The 20,830-nt window shown below is 37.1% G+C and overlaps 2 protein-coding genes and 1 long non-coding RNA gene across 4 annotated transcripts in view; 1 reads left to right on the top strand and 2 right to left on the bottom strand.

The window, feature by feature from the left end:
- The window catches only part of LOC136825501 (uncharacterized), a 58,489-nt gene extending 56,392 nt beyond the window's left edge, over positions 1 to 2,097 (bottom strand). Inside the window, exon 1 of the mRNA XM_067082100.1 lies at positions 2,012 to 2,097. The gene's annotated coding sequence lies outside the window, so the exon portion shown is untranslated. The remainder of the gene's footprint in view (positions 1 to 2,011) is intronic.
- Positions 2,098 to 3,248: 1,151 nt separating this feature from the next.
- Positions 3,249 to 20,537, top strand: LOC136825431 (uncharacterized). Its single transcript, XR_010849343.1, has 3 exons — positions 3,249 to 3,376; positions 8,169 to 8,259; positions 17,992 to 20,537. It is a non-coding gene; the product is annotated as an uncharacterized lncRNA (long non-coding RNA).
- LOC136856676 (neprilysin-like) overlaps positions 10,315 to 20,830 on the bottom strand; it is a 35,129-nt gene continuing 24,613 nt past the window's right edge. The window contains exons 10-21 of one of the 2 annotated variants that reach the window (XM_067080949.1): positions 20,466 to 20,596; positions 19,472 to 19,664; positions 19,148 to 19,315; positions 18,610 to 18,719; positions 18,317 to 18,381; positions 18,068 to 18,187; positions 17,751 to 17,887; positions 17,373 to 17,451; positions 16,216 to 16,260; positions 13,088 to 13,215; positions 11,844 to 11,917; positions 10,315 to 11,315 (exon numbers count right to left, since the gene is read on the bottom strand). In XM_067080949.1, coding sequence (XP_066937050.1) covers positions 11,192 to 11,315; positions 11,844 to 11,917; positions 13,088 to 13,215; positions 16,216 to 16,260; positions 17,373 to 17,451; positions 17,751 to 17,887; positions 18,068 to 18,187; positions 18,317 to 18,381; positions 18,610 to 18,719; positions 19,148 to 19,315; positions 19,472 to 19,664; positions 20,466 to 20,596 — 1,374 coding nt within the window. In that variant the 3' untranslated portion in view covers positions 10,315 to 11,191. The remainder of the gene's footprint in view (positions 11,316 to 11,843; positions 11,918 to 13,087; positions 13,216 to 16,215; positions 16,261 to 17,372; positions 17,452 to 17,750; positions 17,888 to 18,067; positions 18,188 to 18,316; positions 18,382 to 18,609; positions 18,720 to 19,147; positions 19,316 to 19,471; positions 19,665 to 20,465; positions 20,597 to 20,830) is intronic. The other variant, XM_067081026.1, reaches the window with a different exon arrangement.

Genomic DNA, 20,830 nt, shown 5'->3' with positions numbered 1-20,830 from the left:
GAGGGGAAGCATATGACAGGATGTGTCTTGAGTAGCCTACAATCTCTCGAGATTGCAATATGTGGAAAATCCCGTAAACATCTACTCTCTCTCTCTCTCTCTCTCCCTCCCTCTCTCTCTCTCTCTCTCTCTCTCTCTCTCTCTCTCTCTCTCTCTCTCTCTCTCTGCTAATGATTACTTCATTTTACGAGTATATTACAGGAATCTCTCTCTCTCTCTCTGCTAATGATTACTCTTGAAGTGCGGTTTTTTTTATTTTTCTCTTTTTATACTACAGGAATCTCTCTCTCTCTCTCTCTCTCTCTCTCTCTCTCTCTCTCTCTCTCTCTCTCTCTCTCTCTCTCTCTCTCTCTCTCTCTCTCGTGACAAAAAAACTTTAAAATTTGCTCTCGTTGACTCTCGTACTGTCCATATTGCTTTAATTTTTCTCTTTTTATGTTAGGAAACTCACTCTCTCTCCATTTGTTGCTAATGATTACTCTTACTGTCCGCTTTTCTTTGATTTTTCTCTCTTTTTATATTACAGGAATCTCTCTCTCTCTCTCTCTCTCTCTCTCTCTCTCTCTCTCTCTCTCTCTCTCTCTCTCTCTCTCTCTCTCTCTCTCTCTCTTTACCTTACACACTCCAGGCACTTGGTCGTTAATCTGCAAATAAAGGGTCGGGCACAGGCACAAGATGATGATCACTATGATGAAGATGATGGCCACCGTTGCCAGGGCGCAGGTGGTCCTTTTGTTCGCCCCCGCCATGGTTGGTTCCCCTCCTGGTTTCCTTCCGTGTTCCCTTCAGGCATAGGAAGTCCCTAACTCCCAATCCCTCCCTCCCTCCCTCCTGCCACCACTCCTGTCTCGCTTCCACCCTTTTCTCTGCCTGATTCCTTCGAGTGGCCGTAGTCCAGCGATGCCTTCGTTGCAGGCAACTGATTCGCGGGAATTTTGTCCTGGAACGAAGAGGAAATTGGTAGTTTTAGTCAATATGTGTCATTTTAGTGGTCTCCTTTTTTTGCGGTGGGGTCTTGGTAGGATTGGTGGTTGGGTAAGAAACTTGTATCACCTCACATATGAGAGGCCACATTAGCCATGAAAATGTAGAACCTTATCCATACAGGCTAATCGTTGAACTTGGAAACACATTTAGAACGCTTCGTGTGCAGATTCATATGTCTCTGTTAAAGCTCTTTACCCCGCGGGGGTTAGTGCCACCAGTGCTCCCCATGCGGTAATGTAGGCATTATTTAAGTTTTTGCAGCATATCTTCACCCCCTAGGTGCAACCCCTTTCATTTCTTTTTACCTCCGTTCATATTCTCTTTCTTCCATCTTACTTTCCACCCCCTCTAACAATTGCCTCATAGTGCAACTGCGAGGTTTTCCTCCTGTTATACTTTTAAAACCTTTTTACTGTCAGTTTCTGTTTCAGCGCCGAATGACCTCATAGGTCCCAGCACTTGGCCTAAATGCTGTGTACTATTCTAATAAAGCCCTTTATTGTTGCATATGATAATAATAGAATAATAATGGTGGTAATTGTAGTCGTAATATTGGTAATAGTAATGACAACGAAAGATATATGGTACTAGTAGATTTCAGTGGATGCGGGGATTGCTCGCTAGGAGGAAAATTAAGCAGAATGGAAGGAAAAAAAGAAGAAAGAAAGCAAAAGATAACTTCGTATGATTGTGCTGAATCCGGTTTGTCTGATAGGGCCTGGCTGAACGGCTGAGTGGAGAAATCCTCAAGTTATCTTAACTGGTTGGATTAGGATGTCGTATGACAGTTGCACACACACACTATATATATATGTATATATATATATATATATATATATATATATATATATATATATATATATATATATATATATATATTATTCTCTGTTGACGGCGAAAATTAACGTTACTTCTGTTATCGTGAACGATTTAAAAAGTAATAATTTTTGTGTGGCTAACGAAAAACAAAAGAAACCCGGAATTGAAATTTGTTGAAACAATAGAAAAATAGTTCCTTCCTTACCTTACGTCCACGACGTCGACTGAATTCAAACGCCACTGAGAAAAAAGAGACTAGACAGATTCCTTGCGCCTGTGGCACACGAATGGCATCCCAGAAAGTGTTTGTGATGTTCTAACGTGGGCCTCTCCCAGATGTAGGATACGTAGAAAAAAAGAGATAATAAAACTGAGCTCACGTTGTAGGCATTACATTATCTCTTATCTCACATCCTTTCTGAAGGCGCCCAGGTCTTGCACAGTAACAGACTCCACAGTTAATTTTTGTTTGTGTATCTATCTCATCTGTATTTTACTTTAAATTTCTCTCTCAGGTTAAGAGAACAATTTTATCTCGTTATTGTTTTGGGGTCACTAACACAGTATTGCAATAGTATCTGCACCGTCTGTTAAAACTTCATGAAAAGTATGAAGTGTAACTTATTCTACTGTGTGATAGACTCCTGAGCAAGACGGAAAAAAATAAGCCGCGTTTTCTACTTTATAATTTTTATGATGAAAACTTAATGTGCCATTCTGTGTTGTTAATAATAAATGATTCTAAATCCGGGTTGCAAATCTGTAAGTCTCTGTCTCGTAAGCCCACACTGATTCAAGGGCCGTGGTGTCGTTTTTTGCAATGACAAAATGTAGAATGTCACAATTTTGGAATGCACAATAATATTCAAGTGATTCAAAATCCAAGTGCTTCTTAATTACTGTATCTACATGGTTTCGTGTTTCAGTCATAGAATGTAATTTCAACTAATCGGTAATGAGTAGTCAATTAATAAGAATTTAATAATAGTGTAACTTAGATGATGTTGGAGTCCATTTGCACAATAACATGATAATGGATGACAATAAAACCCAAGTGTGGTACGCGACCTAATATGTTAGGACAATTAACAGTCTGTGGCGGCACAAGCGGTTTTCAGATGAGAGGCCTAATGGTTTGTCTTCTGTCGTAGCCAGTTATTACTGACGTCATAATCCCAAAATATTTTCGGGGAAGTTTGAAGGATTTTACAGGCGGTGAAGAGTTTCAAAGAATTTTAGGGGATTAAGCCGGTCCCGCCCCTTATGCTACCACCATGGTTGACAGGTCACAGTTGACGTTACTCTGTGACATGCCACTGTAAAGCGTCTCTCTCTCTCTCTCTCTCTCTCTCTCTCTCTCTCTCTCTCTCTCTCTCTCTCTCTCATTTCGTTTAACTTTTTGCTCTTAATATTATCACCCTAGGTCGTCGTAGTTAGTTTAGTAACATTCAATGACGTCACGGGAAAGGGCTTGGTGTATTTTGTTTACGTTTCACTTCACGTTTTAGGGTATGAGTAATTACACTACATTCCCTGATTCCAGATACAGAATTACCCTAGAGACGTTGGGGTGAGTAGACTAGATGTGATTCCGCGTGATCCTTTTGATTTTTGACCCTCAGTCTTGTCTTTAGTAGGCTTCGTTAACTCATAGGAGCACGGAAGGCTGGCCTGTCATGTAAGGGTCGCATTGTCCAATGGACGACCCTCTGGAGAACAAAGCAAGAACTCCCCTTTTGGTATTACCCTGGAAATTGAATTTTCTTCTAGTATTTTGGTTTATTGTTAAGAATTTGCCGTAATTTTTTTGTCGGTCGACTGTAATTAACCTCAGAAGTTGTACGCTGGCTATCCTGGAATGCTATCGCGCATGCCCAGTGTTATAGAGGAACTTTTTGAGCTTCCTTCACGGGGGTGGGGCGTTCTCCCCAACTTAGTAACTTGGCCTGCTAGGTTAGGTTAGGGTACGTTAAGTTTGTGTAGTTCCCGTTATAGTAGGGTTCCTTGGCCAGTCCCTTCTTAAACCTATGGCTCCCTGATGACTTGCAGATGTGCGAAACCATTCCGTGACAACATGGTGGTCCAGTCGGTAGATCTAAGCCGGCTGTCCGCGATGAGCTACACTATGGCAGTTGACGTTGTTCTTCAGAACTTTAGCTGCTGAACAGGAATTGGTAATTCTAAGCCGGCTGTCCGCGGTGTGAGCTAGCCTATGGCAATTGACGTTTCCCTATGTTGTTTGATGTGCTGAACAAGAATTTAAAATAACATTTGGTAATTCTATATATTAGCTCCGTGCCTGTTTTTACCTTTTCAGCTGGTTTTTTCTACACTTTTAGGGGTTCTGATACTGGCGGTGCATCTGTTTATTGTCGGCCAAATGGAATGTCCCTTCGCCGTGTTTAGTACTGCCCCGGGGCGGGTTGGGTACCCATACGTTAATAAGTTATTGCACTTGCCGGATGGAATATGAACCGTTCGAAACAGGCGTAGCCGTGCTCTGTCTTGTGGAGATCACGTATGGAAACCCCTTGTTGGACGGACATCGGTAGTCAATTACAGGTTAATTAGACTCGAGCGCCAAAAATGAAAGGTAAATTCATAATAAGCAACCAAAAGACTAGAAAAAGTCAAGTTATAGTGCCGTCGGCAACGCAGAGCTACCCTATAGTTCTACCATTTTTCTTTAGAACTTTACCTGCTGAACAAGAATTGGTAATTCTAAGCCGGCTGTCCGCGGTGTGAGCTAGCCTATGGAAATTGACGTTTCCCTATGTTATTTGATGTGCTGAACAAGAATTTAAAATAACATTTTGGCAGCCGGCTGTTACTAAAATGTAATTGACCCTTGAAAACTGCACATCTATAGTGTGGTTCGCATACAGCTCGAGGGTAAATTACAACTTAGCAGCCTACCGGCAAAATGATACCTAAATTCATGTAAAGCAAGCAAAACAACACAGAAAAACGTCAGTTGCCAGCTCAACTGGACACTACTGGGTTTAGCGACTGGGGTGAAAAACAACAGGTAAACAAAGCTGCCATCTTGGGTTATGTAACCACTAGGGGAGCCATATGTTCAGCAGGGGTGGTTAGGGGAGAAGATGGGTTCTGACACTGCACAGAAAGTGCAGTTGGTAAGTGGCGTGGGACTTACGACTACGTGAGGCATTAGGCGGTAAATAACAGTTACCCAAAAAAATAACGCTTCCATATAAAAAACACTATGGTAAATCTATGTATTAGCTCTGCGCTTGTTTTTACCTTTTCAACTGGTTTTTTCTACACTTTTAGGGCTTCTAATACTGGTGGTGGATCTGTTTATTGTTGGCTACCCTTACGTAAACAAGTTATTGCCGGATGGGATATGAACCGTTCGAAACAGACGTACCCGTGCTCTGTCTTGTGAAGATCGCGTATGGAAACCCCTTGTTGGATGGACTTCACAGGTTAATTACACTCGAGCACTAAAAATTAAAGGTAAATTCATAATTAGCAACCAAAAAAGTGTAGAAAACGGTAATATTGCAACGTGATTGGTTTAGTACGCCCAACCCCCAAAACATCTGCCAACTACTCTCTCAGTTACGGGCATTGGGTGAACCGAAAGCTCCCCTGTAAAACGACGCATGCATGAGAAGTGCCTTTGGAACGGTTTCCGCTGTCCATTTATTCGGATTTTTTTTTTACGCTTTTTTTTTTTGTTCCAAATGGCATATGTAACAGGAAATACAACAGTAAGGTGCCCAAACCTTTTCCCAAGTTATTTACCCCACCCAGAACCCTGGATTCCCAATGGGTCCCCCTTACCGTTAGCTATTTTCGAAAGTTTTTTCACCCACCCAAAACCCAGATTCCCAACAGGTCCCTCTTACCGTTGACTACATTTCTAAGGTAAATTACAGCTCAATAACTTTTGGCCGCCAAAATATTACCTTGAATTCTTGTTCAGCAGGTAAAGTTCTATAGAAAAATGTCAACTGCCATAGGCTAGCTCACAGACAACCGTCTTAGATCTGCAAAATTTAAATATTTTATTAAACTCGGCTGTAATTAAGCAGTAAGTTATCTTAGAACTGTAACTTGACGAGTAAAGGACCTGTTGAGGAATCGGGGTTTTAATTGACAAAGAAACACTTTAGAGAAATAGTAATGTGAGGGGACCACGTTTAGCGTCGGGTTTTGGGTGAATAAATAACTATGGAAAAGGTATGGGCGGCTTATTGTCGTATTTCCTCTTATATATGTCATTTGGAGCACAAAAAACAAGCATCAAAAAAGGGCAAATAAATGGACAGCAGGAGCCGTCCCAAAGGCACTTTTCATGCTGATTCTAGGCCCTATCACACATGCGCGGCCTGACAGGCGAGACAATCACCCAATGTCTCCAACTGAGAGAGTAGTATTCCAAGCCGGTGTTCTGCGTTGAGTTAGACTGTGGTAATTGATATTTCCTATGTTAATTTACTTGCTTTACAAGAATTTAAAGTAATATTCTTTTTACATTTTCTGTAACCCCCGTGGCTAGTGTACGCAGCGCAACATTACTGCCTGCCAGAACATACGAGCATGCCAAGAATACTTCAAAATGTGGATAAGGCGCGAAACGCCATTACGCCACCCGTTCAAGAGTTTAAGGTAATATTTTGCTGGCCGGCTGTAACTAAACTGTAATTTACCTTTGAGCTGTATAGGTCGGTGCAGGGGACCCGCCGATACTGTCGTGTAGCCTTCAGAGGTCATTTACAGTTTAGTTACAACCCAATAATTTGCTTTAAATTCTTGTAAAAACAAAATAACATAGGAGAAAACATCCAACTGCCATAGGCTACTCTCCATGGACAACTGACAGAATTACTGTTCAGTCTTTTCTCCCAACATTTCCAAAACCTGATTTCCCAAGGTCCCCAGCCATGTTCGGTAGATATGAGGTTAATAGACATAACCTTTCCTATAATGCCAAGTCCTGACCTTACTAGATACCTGCCTAACCTAACTTAGGGTGACGTGCCCTGACCTGGCCAGGGTGGGGATGGTGAGCCCATGAAAAGGCGGTAATCTGTCCCAGTCGGCGACTGCTGGAAATCAGGCTGTGCAACTAAAGTAAAGTTTTACCTAAACAGCACCACCTTCATCAGCAACACTAAAGCTTGGTCTTCAAGACCTTAATATTATAATCAGTCAGTCAATCAGCAACACTAAAAGTATAGGAAAAATCAATTTCTAAGGTAATAGTCCATGCACAGTGCTTGCTAAAAAATACCCGAGTCTCAGATGTCAGGAAATTTGACCTGACCTTTTGGTGGACCACTTATGTCTGCGCATGGCAAAGTAGTTTTTTTTAATCTCCCATTCACAGTGAATTATCCCAATAGGAAGGTGTGTAGTTTAGTAAAGCAATAGCATATCGTGTGACTGGTAATTATCATGGACTAGACTTTACTATAGACCTATGGAGCATTTTTATTGCCATAAGTGTAGGGTATTGTGGCCAAGATTATAGAACAAAGTTGAGAAATTCTGAATGGTAACTTTTAAACTAAAATAGGAGTCCTTTAGACTACATTTCACAATTAGGTAATTGGGTAGGCCTGCCCTATACTAATAGTTTATTTAGCAGCTGCCAAGATTTAGCTTAGCCAATCCCATGGCTGTACCCACAGCACCCTTAATGCTTGATCATGAATGGTGGGCTACTTTCATCTCTTTATGATTCATGTCAGATTCTATCACACAGACTGGCCAAGGATAAGGCAATTTTAAAGGCTGGTTTGGTTTAGCTTGTCGGTCCCATAAGATTAAGAATTTTTACTGTATCTTGTTGAGTTTGGATCTTTAGACCGTAATTGCATTTTCCTTTTTTTTTTTTATATTGAAAGTGCTAATTACTAGTACTGTGATTAGGTGCTGAGTTGTCACTTTTTGTAGGTTAGCATATGGGGTCCAATGGTCCAGATCAATAATGACTATGTCCTAGATAGAATGCAGCACCCTGGGTTAGGTTAGGTTAGGTTATGATGTTTAAATCCCCAGTCAATTTTGTGTTATTACACCATCAAAGAAAGTATGTCTGGAGCCTATGTTTCTCTTAATTTGTAAAGATTTGTTTGGATCCTAAAGTTAATTTTTCTGGTCAGTAGAAATATGGGCACTGTGAATATGTTTCTACTTATTTAAATTCTCTTTTAAGTTATTAGTATATACTGTGTAATTAGATGGTAATTATACCTTTTTTTAAGTGCTACACAGTACTAATTTTCCTCTCTCTCACGAAAAAATGTCATCTACACAAGTTATATGGAAATTATAAGTGTTTAATATACAGCACTATTTTACAAGAACATTGTTTACTATCATTACAGAATCCTGTCCTGGGTTTCATATGAAATCTCCGTCAGTTAGAGGTCATGGAAAGGAACTCCCAAGTTTATACTGTAAAGGACAACTACACTGGTAAGTTTGTACTTCACTGTTATCATACTCTAAGTATTATACTCTAGAGGGCCATATACTACAGGACACAGGTTTGTCAAGAGTTAATGTACTGTTATAGTTATAGATAGATGTTATTCTGTGTTGTGAAAAGACAAAAGTTGAAGTTGGACACTTGAGTGGGATGAGACCAAAAGGGTACATATGAAAAGTGGAAATCAGGGAGAAACAGCTGTTGTCCTAAGGGACCCAGCAGAGGACCCTTCATACTTCCCACACGGTTTGCTGTGCAAATGGCAATGTAGATGGTGCTCTCATTGATTGATTGTTCTTGTTTTGCTTTTTCATTTTAGTGTAAGGGTAAAGTATTTTGTTTCTTTGCAATGTATGGTAATCAGACTTTGTTTAGACATCCAAATAATTAATTAATATGTGCATATTTTTAACATTTTGTTGGGTAGGTCTTTAGGTCTTTGTTGGAGTGAGCCCAAAGGCACACATCAACCCTGATATCCCCTTCATTACGTACCACACTTTGGCAAGGTTGTGCTCTGGCTCTGGTTATGTTATGTTGTTTAGTGTGTGAATTGAATTTATAGTACGTATACAAATTGAACGTAATGCTTTTGGGATTTTAGAAAGCAATGAAATGCTGATTGGCTTCCTGTCATTGAACCATGGTATGATTTCAGACCAGAAAGGAGGATGGCTGATAGTCATAACAGGTTGATTATTTATAGTTTAATATGAAAGGGTCCCAGACAAATACATTCCCTAACATATCAGGTAGATGAGCATTGTCACCCACAGCAGCAGTAGGAGCTAGTTTTTTGGTGTTATCTTTATTGAACAGATTCAGTTCTAGCTGCGCATTGACATTGTTTGTTTTTTCTTTTTATGCTCATGTTTCTGTCATCGTTAGTCTTGTATCAATCTGCTGGTTAGTAAGGCAGATTTCCCCAGTATTTCAATTGGCTCAGCATTTTGTAAAGACCTTGCAAGTAGTAAATCTTTTATGGTGTGTAACAATGGGACCTCCCAGATTGATGCTTGTGTTATAATAGTTTTCATAAAAGAAGCTGAGTGTGATATGATTTTTTTGATGGGTTGGGTAAACGGAATTTGTGGCACCTTTTTGGATGTGATATTGATCTGACTCTTTTGGCAATTCACATACAGTTTGGTCAAGTTTTAATTCATCTTGCTGGTACTGTCAGTAACATTTACCACTCTTCGTTAGGCATATCCCTTACTTATTACAGTGTTTATGATTACTTCTCGAGGAATAGTAGCTATTCATACACAGTTATTTGACCAACCCATCAGAATCCTTACTTTTAAGTGCACAGACAGTGATACAATTAACCACTTAACAATCAGTCTTGGTGACAGGCACTTATGATAGCAGCCAAGGTTTATGGCTTATTTTAATACTGAAAAAGGATACCATAACTCGTGCAAGTTGCAGATATCTTTATTCATTTAAGAGAATTTTAAGGGAAATTATCCTGGTAGAGACAGAAAGTCTAGATTCAGTTATGGGTATCAAACACTACCTCAGTGTTGAGTGTAATGACAGTGAAAGCATAAGACCAGAATTGGTCACCTCCTTGACAAAAATTGGCCATGGTTAAAATGGTTGATAAGAACTGTTCCCTTCCCATTCCCTCCAGTTAGTACACATCTCTGGTCTGTCGATAAGGTTTAGAGGTGAGTCTGCAGGAAAGAGAGGAGCACTTACAATTTGGGAAGGTATTACCCATTGTTTAGGTCGTACTCCACCTGGTTTAATCAGTGATTCAGAGCTCTGTATGACCAACAAAAGCCCAACATATGGGCACTGTTATAAATATGATGATCATATGAGTGCTTCTTAATTTAATATTTTTTTTATGCTTGCAGTTTCATCTGTTTTGTAGCATTTCATGTATTGTGACTTATCTCTTGTTTAGGTACAATAATGTGCATGTAATCATTTACCAAGAATCTTGCTAGGCAAGTTAATCTCCCTTTTTTGCTTGTGCTAGAAAATGTTTCTTATAAAAAAAGTTGAAAAGGTGCTAATTAAAGTTATTATTGCAATTTTCTCTTTTTAATTGTACAATCCATTATTTTCCATATATCTTATTACACTATTTCTTAAAAATAAGTACCAACTTTCTCAAACTTCATGTAACAAGACCCGTAGCTCTTGTCACCATTTAAGAATTTGTCATAAAAATATATGTCAGGCTTCATAATTTGTATATATATAAAAAGTCAGTGTTGTGACAAAAATTCATAATCAACACCACTCTTTTTACAATATAATACTTAGTCTCAGTCGTACCTTCTACTGTAAATACTGTTACCCATTCTTGACCCTCTCATCCAGGTAAGATACTTCACTAAATTATCAGGGAAGCACTGTATCTAACCATTCCCCAGTTTGTTTGAGACAATTGGTAATGAGAGGTATTATGTAAAATTGTACTGTATTGCTGTAGTATTGCTTAATTTCTGGCAAAGAATGTAATTATTGGCAGCTTAGGGACTCCTTTGGTCCTACTGTACAAAGCCCTGTCATGTAGACATTTTTTTTACATTGCATATTAACTCACACAGAAGGTAGGTATTGTTGCCCCTAAGTTGTCTTGTACTGTCTGTTTTCATTTTTAAGTAAGCTTTCTTTTATTATGTATGCTCTGTACTTTGTTTAATGTATGTATTTGCTATACAGCACAGTATATATTTGGGTAAGCACACACTAACACACACATTACTTGCTTAAAGTGATACTGTACAGATAATGCCTTTAAATGGAAATAAAAAATAATAATTTCGAAGAATAAGTCTTGTGGGGAATCCAGTGTTGAGACATTATTGGCAGTCCACACATTTACCAAAACTCTTGACATAATTTAGTTCCTGTCAAATTGTAGGAGAAACATGCTTGGCATCTTTTCATGCATTGCTAATTATACCCCATTGGACTGAAGTAGCAGATGTTGTCTTCGTGCATCCTCATGGGATCGGTCTTACTATTGCAGTTGAAGGCCTTCATGAACAGTTTGTTGTTTTTCACCCCAAGATTCACTCTGTGAAAGAAGCAGCAGCATAGTTGAAAAATATTCTGAATTCCCTGGTATTTTCCAGACACAATAAAATTTTTTTTTATGATCTAAAAATGGACCTTAAGTATAACCATATAAATGTCATACTATTTCAGATGTGATTGAATTTATGGTATATTTAGAAAAAATATTTGTTGACACACAGTATTGTTATTCTTAAAACATACTAGACCTAAATATAGCTTTCCTGTGAATGGCCATTTTCAAAACTTCTTGATGGCATTAGAACAGGGTTTATGTCCAGTGACCAATAGAAGTTATTTTGTGGTTCTCTTATTAATGTTATGAAAGTTTTTGTAGTTTGCTGTTGTTGCTGGTATGAAGTTGACTTAGGGTGGAATACATTTCTATAAATATATGCTATGGGAGTCTTTGGTCAAAACTCCTGCTAGGTATGGTAAGACAATATAAAGTTACTGTGGGTTTAAGAAAATAAAGTTAGATTAGTGTGTGGTCATCAAGTGAATACATACATTGAAACTTTTTCCTTACCTTAATTTAGGTGGCAGATGTTCATTTTCCATGACCCTGAGAATATCTAACTCACTTGTAGAACTGCACTGGTTCTGTAAACACAAAAGATAAATATTAGTTGACTAGAACTAACAAAGGGAAGAACAAAAGGTGTAATGCAAACTGCCTTCTATTTAATACAAACTCATGACTTTTGTAAACTTATGGAAGAACATTGCAATAACATAGACTGAAAATTAGTCTACTGATCAGGTTCTTAATTCTCAAGTACTGTACTTATTTAGTTTTATCCAAAACATGGAAAATAAGCAGTACAAAGTACAGATAGCTGGAATACAAAATTGGACATGAAATGTAACAGAAAATAATTGCCTGTCATGCAGACAACGTAAAGATGAATGGTGCAGTGTGTGGGAGTTTTCTGCCAACGGTTCAGCCACAGTTCAGCAGCTAAGTAGGAATGACCATTGTTTTTATTTTCACCATCCCTTGTTAATGGAAACTATAATGTTGAATAAAATATAGTTTGTATATATTTTTTTTTCAATTTGCAACAAAGCACACGTTTCCTCAGTGGGTGGGTGGCCCGAAGATTCTGGTTTGTTAGGTCTAGGAAACATGAGCTAAATGCTGCCCCACTAAGCCGTTGCATCTACGTTGGCTAATTGTATTTATGGTGTGGCTGCTGTGTGCTTATGTCTTATATAAAATTATTAATGAATGGCAATAGACTTGTGTGGCCCAGGGGTACCAACATTACCCTAAACAGAAATATGGAAATACAGGGGAGTAGTAAAAGGATTAATTTAGGTGAAAGGATGGATCAGAGCATTTGGAGGTGGTTTAGTCATGTGGAATAAATGGAATGTGCTAGGATACTGACAAGAGCTTTCTGTTCAGAAGTGTGGGAGGAGGGACGAGAGGAAGGCCTTGAAAGGATGTGACAGAGGTAATGAAATCAAGAGCACTCAGCATGTAGGGAGTGTGTTTAGTATGTATGTAGAGTGTTCAACATGATATTGGTGAGCCTCTTGTGCAGGTATATGAAACAGCTGTTGTTGCGGAAGTTTTCCACAGTTCAGCAGTTTTAAGTGTGAGTTTAGACTAATCACTGTCTTATACAGTATATGTCTATGTACACACACACACACACATAACTTCTTCTGTGTTACAAATGTTTTAACACCTGGCTTCTACATCCTAGGTGGATGCTAAAACTTAATATTTTAAAACCACACAACAAAGAATTTTGACTGAATTACCTGGGCAGTTTTGATGAAATATGTCTGTAGAATGTTTATATCTTCCCAGTGAAGAAGGGCTTGATCGTAGAGGGTAGTAGGCATTCCACCGTAAGTAGGTAATATTGCAGCAGTTCTGAGTCGTGGGGCTGACAAAAAAAAAGGAATTGTAGGTTCTTTACATTATTTCATGAAATTTATACATAAATACATACATAACCTAAATTACCTGCACTTTACATTTACTATTCAATTTAAGAAGATTTTAAAAAAAGTGGAATGTATCACATCTAAAATGGTAGCATAGCACACATATATATATATATATATATATATATATATATATATATATATATATATATATATATATATATATATATATATATATATATATATATATATATATATCGATATATAATCAAGGCGGTTCAGGAAAGGCACTGTCCTTATGCATTTATTAAAATATGCCGACGTTTCACAACTCCTCATAGTTGCATTTTCCAGGCTGCAAACAGCGAACATGGCAATCAGTAAATTAAAATTAAAATCACAAGTCAAATTACAATTACAATAAAACGTTCACAATAAAATGACTAAAACCTATCCTAAAAGAACAAGTAAGGTTGTAACAACCTACCCAGAAGGAAGTTAAAACAAACTACTGCCTCGCATTGAGTATTACAAAAGAGAGAAAATAAATAAATAAATAAACATACAGACAGAGAAGAAACAACTTAACAAGACCATCAGGCAATAAACAGTTGTGTAGAGGATGTGGGAGTTTAATGGTGGTACAGTTAATTTAATAATAATAGATTCAAGTATTGTTAAATCATTTGCTTTTTGTACTTGTCCTATTACTGAAAAATCTTTATTTTCTATGAATGTTTTACATATCTTCAGTGATTCCTGATATTAGACTGTTCAGGGCTGGATAATCTGCTCCGGTTCTAAAGCTGACTCCTCTATGAGCATCGATGCGAACCCAATAGCAACCTCCTAGTACATCCGACATAGATCCCCCTGACTACATCTGGGGCACTTGTACTTATATATAACGTTGGATGTAAACAAGGGACTGAGCTGGTCTTTAAACTTGAAGAGAGCGCCAACTGTTTGGGGGTTCTCGGGATGAGCTTGAGGTTAAGGGCGGTAATTCCTTTGAAAGATGTTGAGAATTTTCTTCCTGAAAGAATCATCTTGCATATAAGGGAACGCGCTGCGTATAAATTCATCTTAGGACGGTGTAATAAAGAGGAGGTGGCGTCATCTTCTTGTTCAACATGCTATTTACCTGTTTAAAAACAGTTTGGGTGGAAAACAGTTGTTCCTGAAATAATTAGTGAGATATGTTATTTCGTCATGAAAAGTTAATAATCGATGACAGAGTAAAGCCTGTGGAGGAGCGTAGAAAGAGCATTTAATTTAAAATTGAAAAAACAAGAGCTATAAAAATTCATACCCAAACCCCGTAAACGTATCTTTACGATAAACGTGTAGAATCCTACCGAGTTCCTGGACACCAGAACGTCCAAAAATGGGAGCTTGCTGTTAGATTCTTTTTCTAGAGTAAATTTTATGTTGGGGTGTTAGGTATTTACGACAAGAAAGAGTCTGCATTAAAATCTCGTTTAAATAAGACAAGCGTGTCATCAACATGGGAAGTCCTTTTGGGACCTACGTTTGCCAACATTTTTTTATGAACTCTCTGGAAGAACGCATAATGGACGCCTGTCCTTGTCCTTCCTCCTTTATTTTATAAGCGTTATGTTGATGACACGTTTGTCTTATTTAAACGAGATTTTAATGCAGACTCTTTCTTGACTTCAAATACCCAACACCCCAACATAAAATTTACTCTGAAAAAGAATCTAACAGCAAGCTCCATTTTTGGACGCTCTGGTGTCCAGGAACTCGTAGGATTCTACACCGGTACTATATCGTGAAGATACGCTTTCGGGTTTGGGTATGAATTTTTATAGCTCTTGTTTTTTCAATTTTAAATTAAATGCTCTTTCTACGCTCCACACAGGGCTTTTACTCTGTCATCTAATTGACTAACTTTTCACGACTCTAAACAACATATCTCACTAATTATTTCAGGAACAACTGTTTTTCCATCCAAACTGTTTTTTAAAAAGCAAATAGCATGTTGAACAAGAAGATGACGCCACCTCCTTTATTACACCGTCCCTATGATGAATTTATACGCAGCCGCCCCCTTATATGCAAGATGATTCTTTCAGGAAGAAATTTCTCAACATCTTTCGAAAAGGAATTACCGCCCTTAACCTCGCTTCTCATCCCAGGAACCCCAACAGTTGGCGCCTTCAAGTTTAAAGACCAGCTCAGTCCCTTGTTTACATCCAACGTTATATATAAGGCCAAGCGCCCCAGATGTGGTCAGGGATCTATGTCGGATGTACTAGGAGGCTGCTGCGGGTTCGTGACGATGCTCATAGAGGAGTCAGCTTTTAGAACCGAGCAGATTATCCAGCCCTGAACAGTCTAATATCAGGAATCACTGAAGATATGTAAAACATTCATAGAAAATAAAGATTTTTCAGTAATAGGACAAGTACAAAAAGCAAAATGATTTAACAATACTTGAATCTATTATTATTAAATTAACTGTACTAATTATTAAACTCCCACACATCCTCTACACAACTGTTTATTGCCTGATGGTCTTGTTGTTGTTTCTTCTCTGTCTGTATGTTTATTTATTTATTTATTTTCTCCTTTTGTAATACTCAATGCGAAAGTGCAGTAGTTTGTTTTTAACTTCCTTCTGGGTAGGTTGTTACAGCCTTACTTGTTCTTTTAGGATAGGTTTTTAGCCATTTTATTGTGAACGTTTTATTGTAATTGTAATTCCACTTGTGATTTTAATTTTAATTTACTGATTGCCATGTTCGGGCTGTTTGCAGCCTGGAAATGCAACTATGAGGAGTTGTGAAACGCCGGGCATATTTTAATAAAATGCATAAGGACAGTGCCTTTCTGAACTGCTTTGATTGTTCTTCGAGCTGTTGCTCCGAAGTTAGAGGCATATATATATATATATACAGTATATATAGGTGTATATATATAATTTATCTATATATTTATTTGTTAGGGAAATTAAGTCATGCTTTAAATTTACTCACAAATTGTTGTTGACGACAAGGATTTTGTACGCTGGCTCATCAAGTCTGAAAGATTGAAACAGAATCAGTGTTGTTTGAATATCAGTTGGTGACTGCAAGTAACTTTTGAAAATTTTAATGTTCCTAAACACGTGTTCATCCTATCCTCTATTTAGTCTATGTTTTGTGCCATTTTTAACCCAGGGTAATGGTAATGATGATATCACTGTTAAAAGTGTAAATTCGAGTTTTTGTGAATGCTTAGTTTAAAATGTCCATTTAATACCAAATGTTTCACAGGTATGTACATGTTGATAAATTGTGTTCAGGCTTTAGCCAGGTTAACAGAGAATAGAAATAAGGAAAACTAAGGCATTTTTTAAATTTAAGATGTAAATAAATGCCCAGTGTTTCCGTACAAAGGAATTTTTTATCAAAAATATACGGAGATGAGCTTGATATTTTCTTACAGCTTTCTTAATTATACAGAACTCCTCTGTTCCCATATTCTTATATTGCTCCAGAACCCTTGCATGACCATATATTGACTTACTGCCACATAGGTTTTTCTGGGTGGCACCTTTTTTAATTCTAAGGTTAGTGGGTTAGTGGGGTGGGCAACCAAATGTTATCTAACCTGTACCCAGAGAAACAGAGATGAATAAAGAATGATTTACTTGAAAGGAAACAAGAGCTCTAGTTCTCAAGGGAAGGAAAGTCACTTAAGTCATTGTAAAACAAACAAGAGAAATAATCGCAAAAATTTGGATAGTAGAGGGAAGGGGAACAGTCATCTGACTGTGTGTCAAAGGAAAACTAATCCTCCATAGAAGGAATGAGAACAACCTTTAAGCCATTTAAATGGAAGAAAAGAAGAGCTTTGACTTGCTGTAGTTATTGAGAGTTTTACAGAGAATGACAAACATACACCATCAGTGTAATATGAGGTAAAATGTTTCTTTAAGAATAATAAAGGAAGGACCAGAATTATAAGATTATCTCCCCTACCCGTACTGTCTTGGAAACAGATTTCATATGTTTAAATGTCAAAGTACAAACAGTTTTGGGTTTTGTATTTATAAAGAAAAATATAGAGAGCATAAAATAAAAGTTTACATGCTCGATATCTTTAGTGCCTTAATTTTGCAGATACATTGACTTAATCATATATTGCTTACCTTTAATGTATGCATCCCATGCCAGATTTGTTGCTGCTAAATCTGCTAGTAGCTCGTCGAGGTTCAGGCTTGCATTGAGCTGAAGTGTACAGAAGGGAAAAGATGACAGATTTGCTGTTAGTCAATCATTTTGAACTCAATTTTTATAGAATAGTTTATGCTTCCTCACATCCTGAGGAACGTTTCGTCAGGTTTAAATCTAATGGGGATTCTTTAAGGACAAAATATCAGGTTAGTGGGGTATGCTGTAATTACAGCGATTTGTCTTTAGATGAAAGGAATAGAAAAATATCAAAGGAAAGTAACAAGGAATTGCAGACTACACAATTTAGTAAAATAACTTTTTTAAAAGTCAGGTTCTAAAAGATTTATACTAACTCTGAAATTGTACCGGAATCCAGTTGAGCTATTCATGTAAAACGTGTTTGAGAGCTTCTCTGCCAGGCACTCACTAGTGTCAATCAGTATTGGGTCTCTTGTCATCTCCATTTTCCTCGCACCATTGAATTTCATCCCTGCAGTGGTTGTTGAATGGTTATTCATTAATTCAAACAGGATTGTTTCAAGACAAACTACTGTACTATTTGGTAGTACTATATTTATGATTTGTTTACTGCAGAATATCAGATCTGTCATCAAGGCAAGGAATCAGTGATCATTCTTCGTTAATACCAACTGGACACTCCACACCTTACCAGTGGTGTCAAAGCCGTGCAAGAGCTCGTGGGCGATCATGTGTCCTATTCCAGCATAATTGATGTAGGCAGGAGCGCCCTCATAGAAGTACGGTGGTGACATAGCCCCATGTGGAATTACTAGAAAAACACCAAAGTTACTCACAGTGTTGTTAAATGTAAGTTAATGTCCCCTCTCCATTTTTTGCATTTTATTAATTGATATCAGTAACGTAGTAACTATAATGTTATCAGTAAAGCTTTACTTACAGAATTTATTGAGACCATAAGATGTAACTCCTGTGTTTCTGTATGGGAACTGCAGAAAACTCCACCTTTTAAAAATAAATTGTTGTTATTTTGCTTTCAAGGCTGTTTTATATTACAAATTGAAGTAACAAAATGCAAGGAAACTGTTTTGAAGCAATTACAAGTAATTTTATAAATCCACCTCTAGTTAGTTTACTAATTAGCATTGTATTCATCAGTTTTTTCCTTTCTTAGACTTTCAAATGGATGTACTGTATGTAGTAACATACACTAGAGGTATTGTTTAGACTTACAGTGCTCTGTTGTCACTTGTTTCCTCTCTGAAGATGTTGTACAGTCTTTCCCTGTAGTTTTTCATGAGATTCACGTAGTTCCCAGGGAAGTCGTTCTTAGTTAAATCCATCTGCGAAGAAAAAATCTCGCTAATTAATTTTTAAAGTATTAAATATCTTAAATACTGTTAGAAAAATTGGTCCATTGAAAAATGACACTATCAATTTTGAAGAAGAGAGAGAGAGAGAGAGTTATGAAGGGACACCGAAATATATTGTATTGATTCCATTAAGTTGCCCAGAATGTCAAAACTGGTTGGTTTATTGAGGTCCAAGTAATTGGTCACATCAGATGAATTTATTGTTTTTATTTTTGTTGAAAGAATATCAAATTATTAGCAGAAATTCTTATAATGTACCTTGATTTTGTGCTTACAGTGTGAATACTGTACTGTACTATACATCCCATACATTACACATTACGTATGTCCTTCATTTTCAGGGGATAAAATGTTTCACTCAAGTATTGAAAATATTTTGACCAATTGTAAAGTCTCACCTTGACATCATTCTTATTCCTCTGAAGTGCTTTTTTGGCTTCCTCTAGCGTAGCAATTTCTCCAGTCATCTTTTCCAGCTTTTCCATAAAATCGTCGCGGGACTTCAGCACGGAGCTTCCCACCTGAGACTCCATAACCTCTAGTATGAGGTTAATCATGTGGTTCATCTGCAACAGTATTCATCCGTGAACAATTAGAAGTGTGGAATGTACTGGTAATCTTATTTTCTTTGGTCAAATCCATACCTCACTTTACTCAAAAGTATGAGAAATAATTATGTAAATAGTGTACATCAATTATAGCTGTTAGGAAACTATTGATACCTGATTCTCCAGGGTATTTCTTTCTGGCAGACTCTTGAGGTAGAGGATTGAAACATAGTCATCCATAAGGCCGGTAACTCCGTTGAAACAGTAGTCCTGACTTCCAGCTGGTTTACCGAGAGGACTGACCAAGTCATCATATATGTGTTCCATCCACAGTAACAACATAATGTTTTGCATGAGTGGTTCTTGACTGGAATAATGGAAGTTTGTTACTATTGAACTGAAATTATGGAATTATTTAATACAGTAAAACTGTTTACACACAACACTTGCACTTACTCAAACATGCATGTGTGTTAATGGAAGCATAAATTGTCAAAGTCTATTTATAAAAATAGTGTGCAGGGAGTGCTAAGACTCATGGCTAGAACACAGTGGGATGAACTTATTGGAAATGAGGAAGGTATGTAGAGGTATTGTCCAGTGAGATGTCAGAATTGACATGATATGGACATATAAAGAAAAGGGATGGGAAAAGTTAGTCAGAAATGTAACATTTACGGAAATAATAAACAACTTGGAAAGTCGTAAAAATTGCTACAAAAACGAAAGGATGAGGTCAAGACTAGAAAATTATGGAAAAGGTCACAGACGAAGACTTAGACCAGTCGGAAATTCATGTCCATAGTGCATCAGATACAAAATAAGGGGGAGAATTCATATTACCAACCGCATATGTGAAAAAGATGACACGAAAGATAATGACAATGATGACAGATTTTTTATATATTGTATGAGTATTTAGCATATATAAAAAAGATGTAAGTGCAGTTCTATTCTTGTAAATTAGTGGATTAGGTTTTTAATATGTTTAACAAAGTACAGCATCCTAACATGTATTAGTTTTCTCTAACATTACACCTGCAAATAAAAGGACCATACATAAAAAAATTGTAATATCAGCCAGAATGTTTATTTATTGGAAAAGTTAATATTCAGTGAAAGAACAGTAAAAGTAGGCACTTCATTTTAGCCCACAGTTGATACTTACTCGAAGTGTGTTTCGTAAATGATATCAAAGAGCTGCTTGAATACATCCTTGAAGTAAACTTGTATTTTGAATTGTTCTGGTTTGCTTATTGCGTATCCCAATAGAGTTTCAATAAACCCTTGCATTTTGAACTGAAAAGAGTTGAAAATTTTTGGAGGTTTTAATATTGCACTGTATATAATATGCTGATTTATTAATGAATGCAACACTATATAATATATATATATATATATATATATATATATATTGTATATATATATAAATATAATATAAAATATATACTGTATATACATTATACATTGTATATATATATATATAATATATATATATATATATATATATATATATATATATATATATATATA

This window comes from Macrobrachium rosenbergii, chromosome 1, assembly GCF_040412425.1.
Source record: "Macrobrachium rosenbergii isolate ZJJX-2024 chromosome 1, ASM4041242v1, whole genome shotgun sequence".
NCBI lineage: Eukaryota > Metazoa > Arthropoda > Malacostraca > Decapoda > Palaemonidae > Macrobrachium > Macrobrachium rosenbergii.
The sequence above is the reverse complement of the archived record's forward strand: the minus strand, read 5'-3'. Positions and strand labels throughout refer to the sequence as shown.